Source organism: Euleptes europaea, chromosome 15, assembly GCF_029931775.1.
Source record: "Euleptes europaea isolate rEulEur1 chromosome 15, rEulEur1.hap1, whole genome shotgun sequence".
In the NCBI taxonomy this organism is placed as follows: domain Eukaryota; kingdom Metazoa; phylum Chordata; class Lepidosauria; order Squamata; family Sphaerodactylidae; genus Euleptes; species Euleptes europaea.
This window is the reverse complement of record NC_079326.1, coordinates 44,811,222-44,837,581: the sequence shown is the minus strand read 5'-3', so window position 1 is coordinate 44,837,581 and position 26,360 is coordinate 44,811,222. Positions and strand designations below refer to the sequence as shown.

Sequence of the window (26,360 nt, the reverse complement as noted above, 5' to 3'; positions counted from 1 at the left end):
CAAATGGATTTTAAATGGACAGTGGTGAAAATTGATTGGGAAATCTGTCAATGGCTTTACTTTGAGGATGCATTAGCGGTACATGGGTCTAAATTTGGCCCTTCTCTGGGCTGCTGCACTGTAAGATGAGAAGCATCATGTTATAACACGTTAAAAGCATCTCTCCGTTTTACCTTCAGGCAGGCAGACATCAAACGTCCAAATGTCACGTTCGGTATATTTTCATTCTACCCTTCCTCTAGGTTGCTCAGAGTGGCATATATCAACTGCCCCCTCTTCCATTTTACCCTCACAACAACCCTGGAAGGTAGGCTGGGAGAGAGTGACTGGCTCATTGTTACCCAGCGAGCTCCCATGGCAGAGTCGGAATTTGAACCCAGGTCTCCAAGATCCTAATCTAGCACTCTAACCATGACACCACACTGGCTCTCATGAGGCAGAATCTCTGGACTCACAAGCATCTAGAGACGTGTCTTTACCATTCTAGTCATCTTTAGATTTATGCTACATTGGCATATCTGAAACAGCCCTAAATTACGTCTTTATCTGTAGGAAGTCATTTTAAAGAAGCCTTTCTTATTTTAAGAAGATACGACTCCTTAAGAGCTGACTGCAGCAGAATGTTAAAGTTTGATAAACACGACATGTCGTTATTGAATGACATTCTTCATATTTTTAAGTTACTATTACACAAATGACTTCATAACCTCCAAACAGGTACGTAACATGTTTCCTCTGCTTCTTTCTCTCTCTGGGCGAAAACGCCTGGTCGCTTTAGCCTCCTTTATTCCCTGTTTCAGCCAGGATTCAGCCTGGATCGAACGCACGTTTGGTGAAACACATGCGTTCGATCCTGGCTGAATCCTGGCTGAAACAGGGAATAAAGGAGGCTAAAGCGACCATGCGTTTTTGCCCCCCCCTCTTGAATTAGAGCCACTTCCCGCCCCCCCTCTCTCTCTCTCACACACACACACACACAAACCACAACAATAGGGTTGCCAACCTCCAGGTGGTGGCTGCAGATCTGCTATTACAACTGATCTCCAGCCGATAGAGATCAGTGGCCGCTTTTCCAATTGGACTCTACAGCATTGAAGTCCCTCCCCTCCCCAAACCCTGCCCTCCTTAAGCTCCCCCCCAAAATCTCCAGGTATTTCCCAACCTGGACCTGGCAACCTTACACAACAACCATTCTTGCAGTTAAAACATTTTGTTGATACAATGGGGTGATTTTGGCACAGTGTTGCCGCACCTGGACTTGTTATTACCCTATCCCCCTCCCCATTCAGACAGGCCTCTTGAATTATGTGGCTGTTGCACAGAATATCCACAGTTAGGGTTGCCAACCTCCAGGAGAGGCCTGGAGATTTCTCAGAATTACAACATCTAGAGCCTATAGAGGTCTGTTCCCCTGAAGAAAATGGCAGCTTTGGAGGGTGGACTCCATCCTTACTGAGTTCCCTTCTCTCCCCAAACTCTGCTTTCCACTGACTTCACCCCCAAAATCTCCAGGAATTTCCTTATTTTGAGTCGGCAACCCTATCCACAGGATCAGAAATGTAAGACCCTCTCCATGATTTACAAAAATAATGTAGGGAAAAGGAAAGTAGTAATTTGCTGCATGTAGGGTTGCCAGGTCCCTCTTCATCATCCGTGGGAGGTTTTGGGGGCAGAGTCTGAGGAGGGCGGGGTTTGGGGAGTGGAGGGACTTCAATGCCATAGACTCCAATTGCCAAAGTGGCCATTTTCTCCAGGTGAACTGGTGGCTGGAGATCAGTTGTAAAAGCAGGAGAACAGCTAGTACCTGGAGGTTGGCAACCCTACCTGCATGTCCATTTTCATTTTGAGTGAACCCTAAGCCCCCAGAAAATCATTGTACTATGACTTTCTATTCCTAATTTTGGTTTTCTTTTTCTTACAGAATAATTTGACATAATCAACTCTTCACTGAAGTACATGCCTAGCCATTTTAGATGCTACAGAAGTGACTTACCAGGAGGCGAATCAGTCATAATGACTAGTGATGCTGGGGTAGGCCGCCTTTTCCTGATCTGTGGAAGACATAGGCCCCAAGAGATTTGTTAAAAACAGCTGCAACTAAAATTGATGGCAAATTGCTGGGCAGTTCTATTATAACACAATGTTGGTCATCAAAAAGCACTTTCAGACAGCATTCAAACTACCCACTGCTTTTAAGATCAACTGAAACAAAACTTGCAAAGCCTTGTCATGTCCGCTGTAAAAGTTAACACTGTTATGTTAGTCCACCCTTATCTGTATGGTTACCATCCATAAATGGCAGCCTACTCAAATATAAAAAATCTTAAGCATACTTTGTGTACTTTTTACTAAGTGTACAAGGGATAGGATTAGATAGTGCCATCTAGGGGTGCCAGGAATTCTGCTATGGTGGGAGACCTGGTAATCCCCAACAATTAGGGTTGCCAGGTCCCTCTTTGCCACTGGTGGCAGGTTTTTGGGGCCGAGCCTGAGGAGGGGAGGGTTTGGGGAGGGGAGGGACTTCAGTGCCATTGAGTCTAATTGCCAAAGCAGCCATTTTCGCCAGATGAACTGATCTCTAGTGCCTGGAGATCAGTGTTAATAGCTGGAGATCTCCAGCTAGTACCTGGAGGTTGGCAACCCTACCAACGTGAAAAATTACTTCTTTGTGTTGGTCATCTCTAGTTGACCATTACATCTTGGCCTCCAGTTCACCCCCCCCCCCTCAACCCTAATGATGTTAGAGAAACTTTCACTTCAGGACATCTCTTTCTGTAAACATTTTTCTCCTTCTATTATATTTGTTGGTCTTCTAAGTTTCTTTTTGCAAGATGTATGTTCAGTGCTTACACTTTAATAAAACAATTACTTTCACTGTTGGACATTGTTTTGGCTTTGTGCAACTATTGAGTAAAAATCTGCAGATAGTACATAACCCTGGTCAGATCTGCTCAAGTGACAGTAGTATAATAGCACTATTGAAAAATATTCATTAGCTTTTTGATGAAATTATTATCAGTCTAACAGATCAGCTGGTCAAGATCCAAAGAACTAATTCCATGAGCACAAAAGGAATTTGGAATGTTTTTTTCTCCCTTGTGCTACATGGCAAACTGCTTTGGAAATTTGGAGGTGTTTTAAAATTATTTTGTGATATGGCATGGGCGTTTTATTTAAGGGAAACCAACAAAAGATTCCACTGAGTTGGCCCAAACCCTTGGTGTGACCCGAGGCAGTTCTTTGGCACCGATCCTACAATGCCTTTCTAACCATCAAATAACAATGGCGTCAGAATGCCTGATCCTGATTCCAGCACTCTGTGTGTCTTCTCCTTAGCATTCATTGCTGGTGAAGAAAGGGTTTGATCAGCGGATAGTAAAGATATTCTGCCTTAAATATCCTGTCTGCTATCTGGGACATTGGAAGACGTGTAGAAGAAGAAGAGTTGGTTTTTATATGCTGACTTTCTTTACCACTTAAGGAAGAATCAAACCGGCTTACAATTACTGTCCCTTCCTCTCCCCACAACAGACACCCTGTGGGGCTGAGAGTGTGTGACTAGCCCAAGGTCACCCAGCTGGCTTCATGTGTAGGAGTGGGGAAACAAATCCAGTTCACCAGATTAGCCTCCGCCACTCATGTGGAGGAGTGGGGAAACAAATCCAGTTCACCAGATTAGCCTCCGCCACTCATGTGGAGGAGTGGGGAAACAAATCCAGTTCACCAGATTAGCCTTCGCCACTCATGTGGAGGAGTGGGGAAACAAATCCAGTTCACCAGATTAGCCTTCGCCACTCATGTGGAGGAGTGGGGAAACAAATCCAGTTCACCAGATTAGCCTCCGCCACTCATGTGGAGGAGTGGGGAAACAAATCCAGTTCACCAGATTAGCCTTCGCCACTCATGTGGAGGAGTGGGGAAACAAATCCAGTTCACCAGATTAGCCTCCGCCACTCATGTGGAGGAGTGGGGAATCGTACCCGGTTCTCCAGATTAGAGTCCACTGCTCCAAACCACCGCTCTTAACCACTATACCATATAACAGTACAGGGCCTAGTTTGTAACAATTTTGATGTCTACCAACCATGAAACAAGCAGGCTAGCTGATACACACAGTGGTATTTAATGATGGGCAGAATACTTGAGTTATTGTCGGCATGATCCTTGCTGATTTTAATGGGGAACATGGTTCTAGTAATTACATATTTTCCTCTGAAGATCATGTAACATTCAGTAAACTGTTCTCATTATGATTATCTCACTCTCCAGAAAATCTTTGAACATGGACTAAGCACTCTGGTTCATTCTATGGCTACCAATAGCAGGCCATTTCTTTCTGGCAAAGGCTGTACTGTCCTGTAGAACATTTATGATGGAACACCAATGATATACAAAGCCCTGTTTTGCATGTATAACAGAAATATGGACACATAAATCTAGACAGTCAGAGTGGTGGATTCCAAGCAATCAAGCAGATCCCCTATTAGACTTCCAAGATTTCAGCATTTTTATGATAAAGCATACATGTGTTAAATTATATGCTTTCAAAAATTCAGTTTACAATATATTGTAAAATGTGCGTAAATTCCTGACCATTCGTTTAGTATATGTGAGTGTGTGTATGTTTCACACGCACAAAATTATAGGTATTCTTTTAGAGGACTGTAGTTTTTCTCAACATCTTTTTTCAAGTTCGTCACTCAAGTGCTTCCAAATAAAAACTCCTGCCCTTTTTATGAAATAGCAATTATACTTTCCTGAATTCCTTACACATATGCATGACACAATGACATCTCTTTTTAAAAAATTCTGACATTTACCCATGTATATTTTAGTACAGAATCTTTTTAGTACAGAATCTGTACAGAGCAGTACCAGAAAAAAAGCAGAACGATCGCTACAGCAAAGTGTCTGTTCTAATGAAGAAACCAATATTTGTTCAAGGGGTGGGGGGAAGCACATGCTTCATTGGGAATATCCAAAAGAGAATTGTGCCCTTTCCTAGAAGTACATCTTATAGAACTTCATCGCTTCTGTTGAGCTATGTGCAATTTTTCTACTGTTGTAGCATCCCTTTCAACCTCTCCTCTGGGCAGTGAAGATAAAACCAGCTTACCTGTTCAGCGGCTTCAGGATCTATTTGACTTTGAAATAACGGCACAGCAAATTGTATCTTTTTTGGACTGTTCGGCTCCATGACAATAACCAGAAGAGACCCCCCCAGAACGGCTGAAAAACGAGACAGAAAGCAAGCAAGCGTCGTTTCTGTGATTATCCCCGGCACGCTCCCGGAAGCCACGCCAAGCACTCCTTAATAACAGCTGTAATTCCCGAGTTAGCAAGCAAAGCTGCCCTGGATTGAGAAACTCCTCTTATTCCACAGCAAAGCCCCTGGCTGGAACCACGATGGCTCTTCCTTTGGTCCTCCAAAAAAGCCTCTCAGCACAAAGTCGAAGGCAACAATAAACTAATTGTGCGCTGGTTGCCTTCCACGTATGCCAAGCATTCACTCAGGAGCTAATTGAAAATGCAATACTAGCCGATCTTGGCCTGATGCCCTGGGATTTGAAAGATGGGATCTCTCCACTGTACATTACTAACTGGCTGCTCCAAAGTGCAGGGTAAGCGCCCTTCGGAGTATTGCTTGATGGGCCATGAATTATTGATAGACGCAGAGATCAGGATGTTTGCAGATCCGAGGTGTGGAGCGGGCAGGATGTGATCACTTGATCCCCTCATGAGGTGCCTGCAGAATCATCTCTGTCTCTCTCCATCTCTTTTTGTAGCAAGTCAACCAGAGCTTGGGTTGCCAGGTCCTTCTTTGCCACCAGCGGGAGGTTTCTGGGGTGAGCCTGAGGAGGGCGGGGTTTGGGGAGGGGAGGGACTTCAATGCCATATTGTTTACTTTGCCATAGTGATTGCCCTTTGGTTGAATAGCTTCTTAATGCAATCCAAGTTTACTTGCAAGTTGTAGTACCTGGAGGTTGGCAACGCTACCCCAATCTTACAAACGTGTCAATGTCAAATCATTTTCTGAACACTGTTATGCTTCAGAGAAACCAGTTTTCCAGGGCCAAGAAGAATCGTCCTGCTGAATCCAGCTTCTTGGGTTGGATCCTGTGGATCTGTTTCAAGTAGTGAATAAACTTTTCTTCCAGCAGAGTGTCTTACGTCAGGAGAAATCTCCTTTCACAAGAGGAAAGTGCCTCCAATACCAAAAAGTTACATGCTCACAGGAGAATTATTACTATGGGACATTTGCAGGGGAGGAAAGTCCTGCTCAGATGGAAACATCTAAGGAATTTCAAGGGAAAGAAATAGAGGTTCAATGGGACTAATTATATTTGGAGGGAGGATGGGATTCCCGTACATCCTTAAGTTGCTCCCACATTTTGCCTTATTGACATTTTGACTTAGGGTTCCTGTTTGGATGAAACATCTGAGAAGTTCTACATCCCTCTACATCAAACTTTGCAGATAAGACTAATCAAGATTTCTCAGGGGGCAGGGCAGTCTTCTCACTTGTAGAGGCCAGGAATTTCCACATGGGAATAAGGTTCCCAGGTCCCTCTTTGCCACCAACGGGAGGTTTTGGGGGCGGAGCCTGAGGAGGGCAGGGTTTGGGGAGGGGAGGGACTTCAATGCCATAGAGTCCAATTGCCAAAGCGGCCATTTTCTCCAGGCAGACTGATCTCTATCGGATGGAGATCAGTTGTAATAGCAGGAGATCTCCAGCTAGTACCTGGAGGCTGGCAACCCTACATGGGAAGCACATGCACAAGGGTTTCCCCATTCAGTACAAATGCCCGAGATAGCTGTTACACATTCATCCATGGTATTTTTTCCCTTCTCTCCTTTCCCCTGTGGAGGTCAAGGCAGTAAACACAGTTCATCGTCCACCTTTCTGTCCTCTCAACAGGCCCCAAGAAGCTGTGTGAGAGAGACTGACATGTCACTCAGAGTGAGCTTCATGCCAAATTGAGGATTTGAACCGATGTATCCTCAGTCCAGCCACTACACTGTCTTTCTATTGGGACCCAAAATTGGGACCTGGCAGGAGCTCTGGCTGCCCACTGGAATACCCATGGAAAAGGATGATCTCTGTCTACACTACTTGACCTCTAGAATTGAGAGAGGGGGAGAAGTCTGTGCTTCTCATGTAAGCACAACAAGTCACGTCTTAGGCTTAAAAAAAGACACCTGGAGAAGGCTGTTCAAATTTCTAAAGAGCAGGTGGGAACGATATGAATGAAGACAGTGCAGTCAATTTCCCATGGCATGGTGCCATCAGTTAGGCAGCAGGAAAGAGATAAGCCAATGTCAGTCAAAGGCAGCTAGAGAGAAGTGGAGCACGTGTCCAATAAAGAACTGGCTCAGACGTTACCACTGGCAGGCTAACAGTGCATTCCTGAGCTTTTGGCGTGCGGGGAGGGCGGGGAGGCGGCACCTCCTAAGCAGTTCCCCACCCGCTGGCGTATCCGGGGTGAAAGGGGACAGAAGGCTGCCTACGGGCAGCCCTGCCCCCCGGAACACCCCGGGAACGCCCCCTGGAATGCCAGTGCGGGCCTTTACGCCAGTGGGACGCTGGCGGAAGGCCCTGTTGGCGTCCTGGGATGGCGCTGCTGTGGCAGTGCCAGGAGACTGGTGTCCGGGCCTCCCCACCAGCGTTGGGGCCACTTACTGTGGCATAAATAGCCCGGATGCCGGCATGGGGGCCCCCGCAGCCCCTCCCTGGCCTTCTGAGGACTTTCATCCTCAGAAGTCAGGAATGCACTGTAACTCCTGTAACTAACAGTTTATGCAAGTGGTCTATTCCCATCTGAAGTGGCGACACAAGAACGGCGGCTGCTGCATGTATTGCAAGATGCACTTTGCTGCTGCGCTCTTTTGCAATCTAATACATACTGTAAAAACTGACAGAACATCTTGGCAAATTTAGCGTTGATGCATAGTTTTTAACCATCATAGCTGTGCCATTTATTTTATTCAGGGGATTTGTACGCTGCTTCTCAAGAGACCTGTCTGAGAAACCTTTCCATAGATTCATACCAGTCTGTCTGTTTCTGTAATACAAGGGTTCCCAACCCTGAGGACATATTTGGAATTTATTTTTTAAAAATAGAAGTACAGTATTCAAATGCAAGACAATGGGTATGGCATGAAAAAAGGGGGAGTCGTCTTACAATCACATACAAGTGATAGTTACATCCAATAATAAATTTGGTGTGCATCACATTTGAAGGGGGGTCATCTTATATTCATAGGGTTGCCAGGTCCTTCTTCATCACCGGCAGGAGGTTTTTGGGGCAGAGCCTGAGGAGGGCGGGGTTTGGGGAGGGGAGGGACTTCAATGCCATAGAGTCCAATTGCCAAAGTGGCCATTTTCTCCAAGGGAAGTGATCTCTACTCATAAACTGGACAAGAACCTTTCACTCTGATGCGCTATTATTTTATTTATTAGTTATTTGCAGTTTTCAAATTGGTGATGGATATTAAAATTAGGGGTACTGCAAATTTCACAGCGAACATGCTAAAGACAGTAAAATTTACCATGCTTGACTGTGTTGATCAAATATGAACAGATCATCAGGTCTGTTCAGTACCGACTGAGGAGGGGCTGTGGCTCAGTGGTAGAGCATCTGCTTGGCATACGGAAGGTCCTAGGTTCAATCTTCGGCATCTCCAGTTAAAAGATCTGGCAGCAGGTGACTGAAAGACTTCCACTAGAGACCCTGGAGAGCCGCTGCCAGTCTGAGTAGACAATGCCAAGATTGAATGACTGATGGCCTGATTCAATATAAGGCAGCTTCATGTGATCATGTGAATGAAGTAACTGGGAGTTAAAATTACCCTGCCACTCCCCTCAATGCAGGGGGAATAAGGAGGCTTGCTTTTAGTGGGGATACTGGCTCCTCTGAGGCAATCAGAAGCTTTTTACATTTGTATCTCTGTCTCCAAGATGGAAGCTCCTGCTCCCCTTGAGGTGGGCCATTTTCCTTGGTGGCTTTAATGGCTCATCTGCCTCTGATTGATTTATATGATTTGTGACTGTCCATTTAAACTGTTGCCTGCCAAGTGGGACAATGGATAAAAGGTAAAGGTAGTCCCCTGTGCAAGCGCTGGGTCATTACCGGGTAATCCTGACATTTACTAGGCAGACTGTGTGGCTTGCTATTGCCTTCCCCAGTCATCTACACTTTACCCAAAGCAAGCTGGGTGCTTATTTTACTGACCTCGGAAGGATGAAAGGCTGAGTCAACCTTGATCTGGCTACCTGAAACAGACTTCCACCAGGATCGAACTCAGGTCGTGAGCAGAGCTTTTGACTGCAGTACTGCAGCTCATCACTCTGCGCCACGGGGCTCTCTGGTACAATGGGGGGGGGAATAAAATTTCACTGGGCAGCATGACAACAAGTTTGTGCAATACGCCAATAGTGTTGCATTGTATTTTTAGGAATAGCAGAAGAAGTCTGCCAAGTCTGCCAAGCAGCCATAAATGGGTCAACGAACGGACGAACAGTCCATCAAAAAATTGCCTCTCTGTTCGTGACAAATGAACAGGACATGAGTCGAACTGGCGGGTGTTCGAGCATCCCTAATTAAAATGTGACTCTCCCCATATATAGTCATGGACCGGCACAGCCGATTCTGTCTCCTCAAAAGTTTATCATCTCCATTTACCACATGCGCAGAACAGCCCAAAACTATGGCCTGTCCCCAAACAGGATTAAAAGGAAGGGGTTTGGGACCAGGTGGCTTGGATTGGGAGCTGGGGCTCTAGCATCTGTCACAGGCGACACTGTTTTGCAAATACACTTTGAAAATTTAAATTACATTACAAATTATCTGGCTCCTCTTAATGCTTTACCTGAGAGATAATATCTAAACAATTTGATTTAAAGGTAGAGATGTTCATTGCTGTCATACGTCGAAAGTGCAAGGCCAACATATAGGAAATGGGAGTGAAGATATAACCTTGTTATAAATTGAAAACCGTGCTTCATTGTTCAGGCTACCGTTCAACATTTAGAGAGGTAAATGGTTTGCTAGCGCCCAGTTCCTAAACACATTTATGGGAAAGGAAGCTTAAATCGATTTCACTGAAGATTAGGTTCTACCGACATATATTTAATTAGGAAAGCATCATGTATTTAGGATGTACCGAGATAGCTGGAAATCTATTGCGTTACCAGCAGTCCACATTTGTAATTGGGTTATTTAGAATAAAAAAGAGCAATAATCGTGGCTCGATTATTGCTTCGCTGTCAAGCTGCTTTCTGAAAAGAACATCTCTAACTGCCATAACGACGATAAGAACTTGGGTCTTCCAAAATCTTCAGATTATTTGTAATACTGTACAGCAGTGTTTAACTATTATATACAAGTAAAGCAAGAAAAGAAATGTGAGTTCAGACTCTCCCAATGGGCACATTTCACAAAAATATGTTAGAAGTTTAAGATGAAGTGGGAAAATAAAACTGCAGATAAAACACCCCCGTTTCTAGTTATGGCCACTTTCTTTGCCATTCATTCTAGAGGGGCAGGCATGTAGACTGCTGCAGGAAAAAATTGGGGGGCCTGTTTTAGTACTTGAAAAGGCAAAGGGGGGGGGAACAAGATTGCCTAGTCCCTCTGTGCTGTGAGAAGTAGGCCCTAATGGCATTTTTCAAACAGTCACAATGTTTTCTAAAATGGCGTCAGCAGCCACTGGTCAAAGTTGTGGTGGTCATAACACCTAGTTGGCTCTAAGGCAGGTTCAGTTAACAAGCTGCTCACATAGATCTGTCACGTATTGTGCCAGAGAATCGTGGAAGGATGCAAGCTTTCCTTTTCATACTGTAAAGAAGAATCTGCCCTGCCTAGTAAGCTAGTGTTTCACAAGAAGAAGATGTAGAGTTTGGCCAACCCTCTGGAGCTATTTTGCCCACAGGTGGAAGTGCATATACCCTAACCTTGTACAGTTCCTCCAGGGCACTGTGAGATAGCTACAACAATATGGGAGGAATGTGCCAAATTGCCAAAGGTGGGAATCATAGAGGCCCTAATCAACCCAGAGCCCAGTGAAGCAGGCAAGTTACCTCTAGAGGACAGTATCAGCATATTGAGCCTAATAAAACATCTTGTGTTTGTTTTTTTTTGGAGTGGGGAGGCATGGCAGAAGGACTTCTGTCAGGGAGCCTGTGGTAGCTCTCTGCAGCCTTGGGCTAGAATTATAATCTCGGCCTGCATCTCGTCTAGTTCGCTGTACCTTCCCAAAAGATTTGTATTCTGTTTACAATGAAGATTCAGTCATATTTCAGCACTATATTCACTACATCTGAAAAATAAGCCATTTATGTCCCTGCCGTACCAGCAACAGCCAGAAAAAAAATGACTTAGGTATGTGCAGTTCTACTCAGTGTCAGAAAAACATTGATCTTTAAGGGTAAGATTGCCTGGTTTGAGCCATGTTTCATAAATAGTTGATGGAAGTATAGAAATAGGAAGAAAACTATCCCAAGTGGAAAGGCCATACAGTCTCCTACATACATTCAGTCGCATCACAATACCTGCAGACCCGAACCGTATGGTCTTTCTGTTAAATGTTACCTGGAATCAAGCTCTTGTTACTCTAGTTGCATGAGAGTCAGACAAGTAACTGTGGTGGGTTCCCAGATGGCTTCTTAAATAGTGGCAAAGGTTAAGAAAGAACAAAATTGTTCATTTCTTTGGGGCAGTTTAACATAAAACTGCTTGAACTTAATCCTTGCTTTAAAATATGTTCTCACAACTTTAGTACTGTTAAGATCTACATGTTCAAAGTCACTTCAATAAAGAAAACCAAGGAGTGCGACCTTTTTCTGTGATGGTGCTGAGGCAATGGAATGGACTCTGGCGGGGGTGGTTGTTGACATCTACACTTGCTGATTGGCAAGAAATAGCTTTTCAAAAAAAACCTTTCATGGACTCCAATAGTGCTACAACTGATTTATTGCTGGTTTACTTCCTGAAGGCCGATTTTCAGGGTTGCTTTTATCTTATGTTTTTATGAGGGTATTTTTGGTAATCTGCCTCAAACATAACAGATGAGTACTGGAGAGGCTTTTCAAATACTGAGGTGAACTTTACAAAATGGAGACCAAACACGTTGCGTTTCTATGAAAAAGATGGACAGAACCAGCTGATACTAAGATCTTCTGAAACTAGCACAAAAATCAACATAAACTGATGTTAGTTTTATGCTAAGGTTTAGAGAGATCATAAGTTGAATCCAACATCTTCATGTCTTCTGGGCTGCACGCTCTTGGATCTGTCCATATGAGGGTTAGCAACAATTTTCCTTTACACAGATGACATCAGGCCAGGTCCAGCACCCTCCGTTTTAGCAGACTGAGGTAGTCAAACCCTTGAGATGGCATGGCTCATCCTACCATTTCAAGTTGCCTGGGGTGGCCACTTTTTTGAGAGTACTCCTACAGAAGAAACTACAAGCAGAAAACTAACACTGTAACCTAAGGAGAATGATCATGATGGGTAGCAGTGTTAGTCTGTCTGTAGCAGTAGAAAAGAACAAGAGTCCAGTAGCACCTTAAAGACTAACAAAATTTCTGGTAGGGTATGAGCTTTCATGAGTCACTAACAAAATTTCTGGTAGGGTATGAGCTTTTGTGAGACACAGCTATCTGAGCAAGTGAGCTGTGACTCACGAAAACTCGTACCGTACCAGAAATGTTTTTTTTTGTACACATTTTTATTTTCATTATATAATGGGGAATACAGAAAGGAAAAAGAAGGGAGAAAATAAACATATCTCATATTCTTCAAATCTCTGCATCTACCAGAAATGTTGTTAGTCTTTAAGGTGCTATTGGACTCTTGCTCTTTTCTACTGTAATCCAAGAACCTCTTGCTGACATTCTACTTTTTTTCAAATGTGAAAAAGTGTCCAAAAAATGGAACATCTTGCACACAATCTGAAATACTGCAGACCATTCTACTGACTCACAATTCTAACAACTTATTGTCCTGCATGCGTAGACCAGGATTCCTTTGTCCGCCGGGAGCTCCTCACAAATACCCAGTAGCAGAGAGACTATTCACACAATCCCCACCCCCACCAGAGGATTTCAGTCTCCGATTACAAACAGAACCCAGTAAAAGCAAAGAATTCAAACAATGAAACAGATGACTTATAGGCAAAATAAATATTTTATTGGCATTAAGAGCCCCTTTTAAAAAGAAAATCAGCCCTTAGGTGTATTCCAAACACACTGATAAATCTTTGGACATACTTTCCACCTTAGAATATTGCTGTTATAGGTTTACTAGTCATTAATACACACAGGCTTAAAATGTTTTTATTAGCTGAAAACAAACAGAAACCTTTAGGAATCCCAGCAGCATTCCAATATTGTTATATTTCAGCTATCTAGCATCCTGTAGACAAAAAACGACAACACATGTACTAAAACCCTGCCAACCTCCAATCTTATTTATTACAATCAAAGCCACTTTCCCCCAGGCTCTAGTAAAACTTTACAAAAAGTGTCGAGGAAATAAGGACCCAAGCTCCACATAATACCCATTCAAAGTGATCAACCCACTTCAAGTTACACACAGCCGTTTCTTCGTTTTAAACTAGTGTTTTATAGACTTTTTTAAAAAAGAGGAAAAGACCTCCTCCTGCTATAGCTGAGAAGTAGTCCATTTATATATTAAAACATTTTCTTTAACGATAAGGCACATCCCTAAGGAAAAAGAGAATTAAAGGAAGCAACAGACATTGTAAAATGGTATCTATGGCACAAAAATAAGGCTTTCAGTGTAAGAATCTGTAGTAGCTTTTCTTTTTCAGGTAAGTTCATGTCATTCGCTAAACTCATTGCAAACAGTAACTTCTCCCCAGAGAGAACAGCAATTTTTCTTTTCTTTTTTTACAACAGGTTATTCTCTTTGTTTTTGAAGTGGCACAAAGTAACAGCAGTGGGGAAAAAAAGTATTGATTGTTTCAAGCTCTCAGAGTGAATCAGTTATTGCACAAATACCTCACGGAGGTCAGTGGGTTTTTAAAAATAGAACAAAACAGATGGACAATTCTAGCCTATTTATAACTGGGGTAGGTCCAGAAACCTTCAAGTTTTTACGAAGAACACAGCTCTACACAGAAGTAAAAACTCTGCACAAATGAACAGTAGGAAAACATACAAATAAATATTCAGGCTTGCCAGATAGCCAGACTTCTTGTGATGATTTCTGCGCAGTAGTAAAGATGTCTCCACTGTGGCATGGGAACCTGGAGAGGGACGCAATCCACCACATGAGTGCAGATAGTACACAACAGTCTTCTCTTTTGTCCTCTAGAGAACAGACAGACAATTGCATCTACTCGGTCTACAGTGTCCTCGGAACACAGGTCAACCTTTGAGTGGGGGGGGGGGAGATACGAAGTAAATTTCAGTAGAAGTCAAAGTAAACATGTTTTTATGAATAAGCATGTTTAACTTGATAAGATGCCAGGAGACCTATGAGTAGGGTTGCCAACCTCCAGGTAGTAGCTGGAGATCTTCCATTATTACAACTGATCTCCAGCCAATAGAGATCAGTGCTCCTGGAGAAAAGGGCCGCTTTGGCAATTGGACTCTATGGCATTGAAGTCCCTCCCCTCCCCAAACCCCACCCTCCTCAGACTCTGCCCCCAAAATCTCCAGGTATTTCCCAACTCCGAGCTGGCAACCCTATCTATGATGGGAATGGAAATAGCAGCTGTGCAAGTTTGAACTTGATTCAAAACTTAGCTGAGTGGTTGTAGATTACAGTAAACATCTTTCTTGCTTTGAGTGAACTCCAGCTGATGTGCACCTGGGCACAAAGTGTGGATTTTGACCTCCAAAGCCCTGTGGTCTGGGACTAGGGTAGCTAAAGGATTGTCAAGTCCATTATGAATCTGCCCGTGACAATTAAGGCCATCTTCAGAAGCACTGCTGTGTGTGTCCCCTTCCAGTGATGACATCGGGGCCAGACACTGAGACGGCAGCCTGGGGCTCCAGTCACCCTGCTTCAGAAGAGAAGCCACCAAATGCAAATTGTAGCTACAGATGGGTAAGACATGCCCAATTCACCTCCATCTTCATTTCTTCACTTCTTTCCCCAGTGCATTCTGGGAACTTCCTAGAAGTTCTGGGAAGTTCCTAGAATGCCGGGCATTAATGAGGAAGGCGTCCACTTAAATTCATTACGCTCATAATCTAAAATCACCTAACTGCAACACTGCCCCTTTTTTTGGAATTGCGTTACCAGAGACTGGGCTTGTTTTGGTTGGCTCCTGGTCTTATGTATTCTTACCCCACCAAATTTGTTATATTTCAGGTGCCAGTTTTTTTAAAAAATAGATTCTTATTCTGGCTTGGCACAATAATACAACCACCAGTCCTAGGGTAAAAAAGTAAAGAACTCACAGTATGATAACTGACCATCTAGCTGTCAACTGGTGGAAGAGAGAGACCTGGATGAAAGCCAATAGAGAAAATAGGAGGGCATAATGAAACCAGGTGTTTGGGCAGGATCACTAGGATTGCCAGGTCGCTCCTCGCCACCAGTGGAAGCTTTGGGCGGCGTGGCTGGGAACTGTGATCTTCACGCATACGCGACACACCAACGTCACTTCCGGATTTTCCCAGAAGTGACAGACGCTCTAACAATCGCCTCCGAAAACTCTACGGCTCCATTTTAGAGAGAGCACTAGAGCATTTGCGTCACTTCTGGGTAAAACTGGAAGTGACATCAGCGCATCACACGCACATGGATCGCAGCCCCCCCCCCCAATGGCCCTCTTCCGCCCGCCGACCAGCTGAGGGCCAGCAGGCAGCCCCATAACTTGGTGGGCAATTGCCCGCCACTACCTGGCAGTTGGCAAGCCTATGGATCACTGATATCCACTTTTTTTTAAATTGAATGAGAAAATTTTCTGATGCCCTAAAGAGAGCATGATCTGGTTTGGAATGTTTGTTTTGATCTCGATTTAATAAACTAAAATTTTCTTGTTATACGGGTCATTTTGTAAACTACTCTGCAGGCTTTTTTAGACAGGAGTGTGAGATACCAATGCTTTAAATAAAGCAAACTGTACTTCAGAGTGCAGGAAGCAATAGAAGGGGCTCTACATCACTGTGTCGCAATGAAGGATTCTACAGTGCGGAAGAGGGAAAGAAAATTCAGAGGTAACTGAGAGTTCAAAATGCGTTTCTCATCCCTTAAAAGAACAACAACCCTCAAGTCTTTCTGCCAAACTACACATTGCGTTTAATGGGCTGGGTTGGGGTTTCCTGGACTTGATTCACTTCCCCTGCTATGACACAGCAGCTGTGGGGAATGGCATTTTAAAGGTCGGCAGGGGCCTGATTCACCTCAGGGGGAGGCACTCCTCCTTCCTTCCCTTGTCATTTCCCCTGAAATAGAGAGCAGTGAACTCTAATCTGGAGGTTTGATTCCCCCACTCCTCCACATGAGCAGCGGACACTAATCTGGTGAACCAGGTTTGATTTCCTGCTCCGCCACATGAAGCCAGCTGGGTGACCTTGGGCTAGTCACAGTTTAGTTCAGCCCCACCCACCTCACAGGGTGTCTGTTACGAGGAGGGGGAGGGAAGGCGATTGTAAACCGGTTTGATTCTTCCCTAAGTCGTAGAGAAAGTTGGAATATAAAAACCAACTCTTTTTTTTTTTTTTTTGAGATATACATACTGCACAGGGAATCCGGACCCAACTTGTTATAAAGTGTAACATGTAGTTTGGCCCTTTCTTTCAGTTAATACAGATTAAAAAAAGACTGGAGAAGTTACCTGTTGTGCCAGTTCATGGCTGTGTTTCCTGCTTAGTGCTTCCTCTGTTTGGGGAAGAGACAGCTGCTAACAGACCACTTACGATTTCCCGTCTGATTTCACCAACAATAGAGTCTTTGATCTAAAACAAGATTTTCAGTTTGCCTAGGTTAAGCAAGGTAGGGTTTAAAGAAAAACATATTTCTTTAGATACAAATTTGTACACCCAGCTGCCAAAGATTAAGAGCAGGTAAAGCAAAAATACACACACAAAAATCAGCAAAAAGAATGAGATTATCTAATTCAATAAAGCTGAGCAAAGTTTGAAGCCTTCCTTCAGTATAAGCAGGCTTTAAGATGGAGGGAAGGACACAGAGTGTAGCACGCTCACTCTGTTAAGGAGGCAGTAGGGTGGATCCAACCATCTTCTAACGAGCCTTCCTCCAACTTAAGAGGCTTTTCTGTTGGAGGAAGCACCACTTAAGTTGGAGGAAGGCTCTTCAGGCTGGAGGATGGTTGGATCCACTCACTGCTTCCATATTAGGGTGAGCAAGCAACACTCTATAGGTTTTTCCCCCATATTAAATGTCCTTCAGGGACATACTTTTGGCTTATAAAACCACTAAAAATACAGTAGACCAGTTGGTAAGCCTAATACCTTCTAGGACAAGTAGCTTATGCCAAAAGTGAGCTAGAAAAACCCTATGTACAACATGGGATGAGTGCCACCCACAGTTGGTTCACCACCTAAATAACTGAAGTGGCTACTTTGGTCACACCAATTGGCAGAGAGAGTGTAAAGAGTGCCCCTACTTTCTGGGCCAAGATGGCGGCCTTGGAGGTCACCTCTGAGGTGGTGGCAAAATACCCTGAGCCACCCTTGGGGCAACCAGTCCCACTCCCAGTTTTTCTCTTTCCTGAGCCACAAGTCAGTGCTGCCCAGTGTGGCTGCTTACAGACATAGCTCTGCTTCTCCTGTCTGATGCTACAAGGGGGAGAGAACATGTGTGGATCTACCCTAGCACCGTGTAGTTTGCTACTTTGGGATCAGGGCAGCTGCTCTGCTTGCCCCAGGCAAGCAGCAAAATTATAAGGCTGTGAATACTTCTGATGACGGAAACAAAGACCGCATTCCAAAACAAACCAGTGATAGCTTCCTAAATTAACAGAGTTAATGGATGGGGGAAAACAAAAGGATGGATACATCTTTGTGGAAAGAAACAGGCCTAGGAACAGGCAACTTATGTTCTATTCCTGGCTTTGCTACAGACAGCCAGACTTCCTGTGTGACCTTAGCAGGATGTTGGAAGCCCTCTGCTCCAAAATTTGCTCACTGTTAAATAGTAATACTTGTGCACTTTTTCAGAGGTGTTGAGTGGCTCTGTTAAGTAATGTTTGCTAAGGATTTGATTTATCCCCTGAATGGCTGTACTGAAGAAAGAAGCCATGAGCCTTGCAACTGGTTTGCTATTTTTGTTTTTTTTAAGAAAAAGGTCTTCTAGGTGATTATACTCCTAAAGGAAGTTTAAAAACAAACAGCGTGTCTTCCCAGAAACAGCATTTGGCAAGTTCTTGCCCAATAGGTAAATTACATGTACATAATGAAGACCAGCTGTTTCTGGGGAGAAGCTTCTTGGAGGCTGGCGTCTTAAAAATTCCCTAAGGTGACATTCCATTGGTGCAGCAGAAGTTCTTCCAGTGGATTTGCATTGACAGAGGAAACCAAGGTGATTTCTGGTAAGCCTCTTGTCCCAAGGAATCAAGATCCTCGTACTATCCTCTTGTGAGAGGACACCGGGGTCTTGCAAAGTAATACGGAGGTGCCCATAGATATTATCCCATCTACCGAAATGCACATAACCCTTTCAGAATCAGTTTGTTTAAATCTGTCATTCGTCAATCTAATAGATTTTGTCACTGTTGATGTTACAACACATCTGGAGACATTTTTTTTGCAACAGATACTTGTGCTAGCAAAATACCATGTTGAAAGACCTATGATTGGTAGTATTAATTCACATCTAGCCACATAGGATATAAGGTCTACAAATTTCAGGTAAAATAACTTGTAAAGGGTAAAGTGAATTTCTGGATGTGTTTTTGAATAATCATGTTTTGTATAATTTGACCAATGAGAAAGGCCCAAGAGGCCAAAACGCATATGGTCTATTGGTCATTTATATTTTAGATATCATCAGTGGCATTATTTTTGTAAAGGCTTATACTTGTGATTTTATAGATAGCCTGCAGTCCAGGCCCAGTGTTTTCATCCATTGTATTGTGTACACCTAATAAATATATTTTAAAAGAATTTTTAGTTCTTAGCTCAACCCTTAGGTTCCCTGTACTTTTCTTGGTTGAGTTCATGTCCCCCCCCCCTATTTGTGTTGTGTATTTGTCAATCACTGACAGATCAATTAATTTAAACACAGAATGTCAGTATATATTATTGCTTTCTAGAACTAGAGGTGAGACAGACTATTTTAGAAGGCCAGACTGCGCGCTCCGGAATAAAAAAAAGAACAGTTAACCATCTTGGCATTTTGCAAAGCTCTTCTGTGGGAGTGTATTCATTCTATCTGAAGGGTTAGTGGGTTCTTTTTCATTCCAGAAAATAGTTACTGGTCAAAGGTCAACCACATTACAGTCCAGTCAGGCATGCTCTTAAACACTGTACACTTTTTATACTCTTTCTTTTTTAAAGAAAGGATATAATTCAAGTACACAGAAGGAGGGAAAATTATTCAGTAGGCCACAAGTTCAGCATTTGTACCAAAATATCAAGAATGCATACTAATAGATTGCTTGTCAATGGATGCATTCTGTTTTGGAAGTAAGTGGATGCTTTTGGTATGTACGAGATGCAAATGTGGATTAAATAGTTTTCCTGTAGGCGCTGGGTGGGGGAAAAAACACCCTCTTACGATACATACAAACTAAATGGTTTGGTCATCTCTTTGTGACGGGTTATTGCAAGAACATCCAAGGGACACCTTTAAACAGGGATCCACAAAGAAGGCTGCCATGAGCAGCCCTCGATTTAAACTGGGCATCTGTCTCTCTCTCCCAGACATCCAGTTCATTACTCTGAATTTTATATAAGAACATAAGAACCTTGGATCAGACCAAGGTCCATCAAGTCCAGCAGTCTGTTCACACAGTGGCCAACCAGGTGCCTCTAGGAAGCCCACAAACAAGACGACTGCAGCAGCATTATCCTGCCTATGTTCCAAAGCACCTAATATAATGGGCATGCTCCTCTGATCCTGGATAGAATAGGTATACATCGTGACTACTATCCATTTTTACTAGTAGACATGAATAGCCCTCTCCCCTTTTAAAGCCTTCCAAGTTGGCAGCCGTTGCCACATCCTGGGCAGGGAGTTCCACAATTTAATTTATATGCGTCATGGAAGACTCAGAGTCAACAGAGACCAAATCCACCTCACTCCATGGTCTCTGTCATGCACAAAGACCTTTTAGAAGGCCCAGGTATTGTCTGCCCCCTCACCTGCTGGGTTTATGTCATATACTATGGAAGACAGGATGCACTGATGATTGCTTCAGAGGGTAGCCATGTTGGTCTGCAGTGGAAGAGCTAGATTCGAGTCCAGTACTCCTTAGAGACCAATAAGATTTCCAGGGTATAAGCTTTTGAGAGTCCAAGCTCCCTCTGTCAGATATATGATGAAGGGAGCTTGGACTATCGGAATTTATACCCCAAAAATCTTGTTGGTCTCTCAGGAGCTACTAGCTCTTCTGACAGTCTCCAAAGTCCAATATGAAGAGAGAGCCCAAACCCATCCCTCCTTTTATTCTCTAGGCAGGCCAGAAGGTTTGAGCACAGAGAGGGGACCATTGTTTGTTCATTATTATGAAAATAATGATTGGTTATAACCAGAGGCAAAATTCAAGGATCTTTAATTTTATGTGGCAATCCTAGGCAGACTAACCGGAAAATAAACTCTATTGAAATAAGTTAGGATGTTTCCATATATGCCCTTTTGGTTTGGAAGGTGAGAAGTTTGAGTTACATAGTTCCTGCCCTATACTCTTTTTTTATTATAAAGTTGAAGCCAACTTATGATGACCCCGTAGGGTTTTCAAGGCAAGAGACATTCAGAGGTGGTTTGCCATTGCCTGTCTCTTCATTTTTCTGGGTGGTCTCCCATCCAAATACTAACCAGGGCCATAAGAACATAAGAAAGGCCCTGCTGGATCAGACCAAGGCTCATTAAGTCCAGCACTCTGTTCACACAGTGGCCAACCAGGTGCCTCTAGGAAGCCACAAACAAGACGAGTGCAGCAGAACCATCCTGCCTGTGTTCCACCACACCCAAAATAATAGGCATGCTCCTCTGATACTAGAGAGAATAGGTATGCAGCATGACTAGTATCCATTTTAACTAATAGCCATGAATACCCCTTACCTCCATGAATATGTCTACTCCCCTCTTAAAGCCTTCCAAGTTGGCAGCCAACCCGGCTTAGCTTCCAAAATGCTTACATAAACAATTATGCGTAACAACGCACTGATGCTTTTGTGTGCAGCAATGGGCAATGCAAAAAGATCTCTTCCCCCCTTCCAACAGATAGCCAATGCCGTGATTAGCTGCAGAAGGGTAGAAGCAAAGAGTGTCTTCTAATGCTCATTCAGCTAGGTTACAACTAAAAGCACTGACCAATTGTCCCTTCCTAGATCACGATGCACACATTTCAATGGTTTTATCTAATTCACTGGCCTTCAGAGGCCCCAAAGATTCTTCAATTGACCATAGTTGGCTACTGCCTTTTTGGAAAAAAAGGCATTATCTACTTGGAAGTAGCTTTAACTTGTTGCATTGCTGAGGATGAAAAGTGCTTGTAGCCGCATGGTGAAGCCCATACTTTGAATGGAAAAGGCTCCAGAGTTCAGCCCACCTCTCCATTTAAAGGGATCTGAAGGAGCTGGTCTGGGACAGAATTCTCTACCTGTGACCTTGGAGATGGCTAGATGGAACACTTCTTCAATTGGGAGTGGCTGAAAAATAGCCTTTATGGCCTTGCTCCCACACAATGCTCCTTGAAGAATGACTCACAACAGACTTGCTCTTCATCACATCAGGACAAACTCATATTTGGCTGACCAAAGACACACATTTTTTCCCCTTAAGGTTCTCTCTGGACTCTGTGTGCCGAGTTTTCCCTTGTCCTACTGTTATCTTTGAGCTATCTTGGAGTAACTTCATCCAGTTTGAAACCTTCAGCTAATGTAAGATTTATGAAGACGAGAGCTCCTGAGGGAAAAACTTCCAAGCCAGATTGCTTTTACCTCTCGGATGACTTGCTGCAGTTCATCATTCTCTGTGCTTCTATGAACTTCTTCGACAGAAAATGCAAGAGCCCCCTTGTCAAGTTTTGCTTCGGCCTCCGATTGGGAGGATACGGGGTCTTCAGAACATTCAGGGGCTCGAACAGTTCCTGATCTTGCCGGTGGAGTGGGCATCAAGGCGACGCATGCTCGATATACTTTTTTGCTCTGGGGCTTGGACTTGACAGTTGCTTTCCGGCTGGCTTGACTGGAACACACTGATGAAGAATCTGAATTTCCGTGATCGAAAGATTCTGAACTATCTCCCGCAGGAGTCTCCATTCCGAGTTCTCCCAGCCCCAACCCCAACTCTGACTTCAGAAACGATTGTTCTCTCATGAGTTCAGAAACCTGTGGATTGAAGGAGGAGAGAAAGGTCAGCTGTTTCACTTGCTGCCTTGTGAAAATGGCAGACAGCCAATCTCTTTCCACAGGACTGAATACAAAATAGCATCTCACACTATGACAATGACCCACCTTTCAAATGAAGGGGGACGTACCACATTCTCAGGCCTAGCAAGAATATGACAGCTAACCACACTTATTTCATACACTATGGAATTATGTGGAAATGTCATGGGGGTATCTGCTGGGGGTATCACAACATTCCAATACAGTCTGTAATACAGCCCAACATGTTCCATCAGCCTGGATGTGTGTGTGTGCATGCACTGTCAAGTCACAGCTGACTTATGGCGACCCCATAGGGTTTTCAAGGCAAGAGATGTTCGGAGGGGGTTTGCCATTGCCTGCCTCTGCGTGGGCTGAGAGAGTTTGGAGAGAACTTTGACTGGCCCAAGGTCACCCAGCAGGCTTCATGTGGAGGAGTGGGGAATCAAACTCAGTTCTCCAGATTAGAGTCTTGGTCCATCAAGGTCAATATTGTCTACTCAAACTGGCAGCAGCTCTCCAGGATCGCAGGCGAGGTCTTTCATATCACCTACTACTTTGGTCCATCCAACTAGAGAAGCCAGGGATTGAACTTGGAATGTTCAGCATGCCAAGAAGAAGCTCTACCATTCAGCCATGGCCCCTCTTCTAAACACCTCTACTGAATTGAAATTATGTGCATTCCTGTCTTGGTTCTGTTTGTTGACTTACCGGCTCCATCACATTCAGCGGAGACGGGCATGACAAATTATCAGTACTTCTGCTTCCATACATGCCCTGCAAGAAAACAGCAGAAACTCAGAGCGTTGACCCTTTTAGAAACTGCCAAAGATGTTAGCTGTCTTGTTCAGCGCTGCAACCTTTGAGGAAGCACTGAGGCACTGAGCCAGAAAGCAGCTGGAGAAATAACACAATTTTAGTCTATTCTGGCATTTGAGAAGCTGGAACGAATCCAAGCATGAATGTAGTAGAGGAGAAAAAAACATTTAAAGAATTATGTAGGTTTATTGTCATTTCCCCCAAATGCTTCCTTGTTTTCTCTCCAGCACTTGCCTCCTCAATAGAGAAATACTCCGCTGCTGCGAAGCAGTGCTGGAATTACCAATAGGCTTGGCAGGCCTAGGGCCTCAAAATCTAGGGGGCCTTCGGCCAAGGTGTATAATATTTTGGTTGTCGTCATAGGCCTTTTTTACACATGCTATTATAATGCACTGTCTCTAAACAACCCTTCAGTTGTTCCTTGCACTCCATTTCAGAATTCTGGCTTATTCCACAAAATTACAAAGTTCAATTATTGCAAAAAAATTTTACAGTGTTAATTTTAACATTTATGCTTTTTTGCCCCAGTCACTATTTAAAAATAACATCTTACGTCCTTTAGAACAAAACTTCTTAAAACTGTGGGTCGTGTAACTGAATGTGAGGGTCACTTAACGGAATGTGGGGGTCACGAAACAAGCACATCCATCTCATTAGTATGCAAATTTGCTTTCGTCTTTAATAAATGATAAAATTATATGTATACCAAAGAATCGTTTTAAAATAAATTTCTTTATGACTTATTATCAGTAAATGTTTGATTTGTATACTTATTTTATATACCTATATAACGGGGTCACATAAAAATTTCTTGAGCAAAAAGGGGTTGCGAGTGGAAAAAGTTTAAGTAGCCCTCCTTTAGAGGAAGAATTGTGAATTTCGGAATTTTAAACACCCACCATCCTCCTTGGCTTCACTGAATTTTGTTTAAAACACTCTTCCATCTTCCTCTAGGTGGGGCTGGGGGGTTGGGAGGGCCTGACAAGTGGAACAGCTTAGGCCCTCTCTTCATCAATTGCTGAGAGGAGATGGGAGGAACTTCTCCTAGGATCCACACCCCCTCATATGGATGGTCCTAAAATCCAATACAGTTGTTTTTGTCTTGAGTTGTGCTGGCCCCAGAGGAACATTTATGCAACAAAACCAGGCAGGGTACCAGAGGAACTGGGGGTGCGGCTGGAAAACAGCACTATGGCATCAGATTACCTTAAAGGCACAGTAATGCAATTCAGTGGTACGTTGAACCTCCTATAGCAGAACACTGCTCCAGTGATTTGTGGGATCTGGGCAGTGCAATCACACGTACAACCCTGCTCTCCATCCACACACATGGTAGAGACAGCTTCACGCTGTCCTGGCTTTGGTCTTCAGACAATGAGCGCCATCAGCATACTTTTATCTACGGGACAGCATCAATGTCTAAGTCTTTACCATCGCAAGGCTCTCAGAGCTTCTGTTTGTCTGTCCGCCTCAAAGCCCCTGGTGTCACAGGCTTGGAAACAGGCCAATATGGCGAGTGCTGAATTGCATTAAATTATGGAACATGGAACCATGTGGAAAAAAATATCACTCTACCTTAAAAGAAAATGCCAGGTTCATGTTGCTTGTTACTTTAGTAATGTAACAATGAGCTGGAATGGGAGTCAGTCATCCCTGATACAGCCAGTGCTTCTACTTTTCCCACACAGAAGGCAAAATGATTGTTTGGTTAGAAACAAACACTTGCTTTGCCACTCTGAAAATATCTGCACAGGAGTATTATTCTCTGGGAGGCACTGTGGTCCCTAAAGAGCAAGGCAACTGTTGTAAACATTTCTTTCTGAGCTACATGGATGATTGCAGCAATTGATACCCACCATGAGCGATTGTGGTCTGTAAGGTGACGAAACGTGTAAATTCCTAAGCTGCTCTTCCAGAGTAAGTAGGCGTTCCTCCAACTGCATTTCTAATTCCTGAAGCTCCATCCGAACAGATTTTCTCAGTGTCTGGAGCTGATCAGCTTCATACCTAAATCAGAAGGAAGATCAATGGAAAAAAGAATACACCCCCCTGTTAGCAGAACATGATCATCAGAAACAAATGAGAAACTTATCCTGGGTCAGAAGAGTGGCATGCTGTCCTTTGCATGTTCACATGTAATCTATGAAGGGGTGGGGATCTTTAATCTTTCCAAACTTGGGACGCCACCAAACATGGGACAAACTGAGCTTCAAGCATGGAACTGGAAGTTATGTGGTTTCATGTTCATGTGACAGGAAGACAAGGATCCAGAAGTATGACCTAGACCAGGGCTGAGGGCATGAGATCAAGAGCAAGAGACAGGTAACCTAAGTCACACACCAGGTGAGGAACAGGTTAAGGATCAGAGCCATGGATGGATCCTTTCCACCATGAGAGACTTTGCCTGCTGCTCTCAGTAGGTGTCCAAAGATAGAAGTAGGAAGCCTGACATTGTTGCACACTAGCAGCTGGTTCTTCCAAAAAGGAGCACATTTTCTATTCTATGTATATATACACAGAGAGAGAGGGGGGAGTGCTATAGGGGGGCTGCGACTCAGCAGGTAGGGCTCAATGACCCACCTGAGGCTCCTGCCACATGGATTCAAGGCCACTCTCATCTAGGGCACCATCTACCAAGAATAGGAATCATAGAAACAAAGAGTTGGAAAGGACCACCAGGGTCATCTACTCCAACCCCCTGCACAATGCAGGAAATTCACCACTACCTCCCTCCCACACTCACAGTGACCCCTACTCCGTGCCCAGAAGATGGCAACAAAACCCCTTAAGGATCCCTGGCCAATCTCGCCTGGAGGAAAATTGCTTCCTGACCCCAAAGTGGCGATCGGCATTACCCTGGGCATATAAGAAAGGGCCATGAGAGCCAAACATTGACACAACCCTTCCTGCCCTGCTTCTCATGAAATATGGAAGAAACATTGCATTCCACATTTACTTCTTTTTTTGTTTTTCAAAGCAGGCCAGAAAATCCATTGGAGCAACT

The 26,360-nt window shown here is 43.8% G+C and overlaps 2 protein-coding genes across 3 annotated transcripts in view; both read right to left on the bottom strand.

Annotated features, from left to right (window-relative positions):
- Positions 1-5,209, bottom strand: part of PPP1R1C (protein phosphatase 1 regulatory inhibitor subunit 1C) — a 36,875-nt gene extending 31,666 nt beyond the window's left edge. For both annotated transcript variants that reach the window (XM_056861535.1, XM_056861536.1), the window contains exons 1-2: positions 5,117-5,209; positions 1,994-2,051 (exon numbers count right to left, since the gene is read on the bottom strand). In XM_056861535.1, the coding sequence (XP_056717513.1) occupies positions 1,994-2,051; positions 5,117-5,197 (139 nt within the window). In that variant the 5' untranslated portion in view covers positions 5,198-5,209. The remainder of the gene's footprint in view (positions 1-1,993; positions 2,052-5,116) is intronic.
- Positions 5,210-14,364: 9,155 nt separating this feature from the next.
- The window catches only part of ITPRID2 (ITPR interacting domain containing 2), an 80,403-nt gene continuing 68,407 nt past the window's right edge, over positions 14,365-26,360 (bottom strand). Inside the window, exons 14-18 of the mRNA XM_056861254.1 lie at positions 25,213-25,363; positions 23,249-23,314; positions 22,109-22,498; positions 16,819-16,939; positions 14,365-14,400 (exon numbers count right to left, since the gene is read on the bottom strand). Coding sequence (XP_056717232.1) covers positions 16,832-16,939; positions 22,109-22,498; positions 23,249-23,314; positions 25,213-25,363 — 715 coding nt within the window. The 3' untranslated portion in view covers positions 14,365-14,400; positions 16,819-16,831. The remainder of the gene's footprint in view (positions 14,401-16,818; positions 16,940-22,108; positions 22,499-23,248; positions 23,315-25,212; positions 25,364-26,360) is intronic.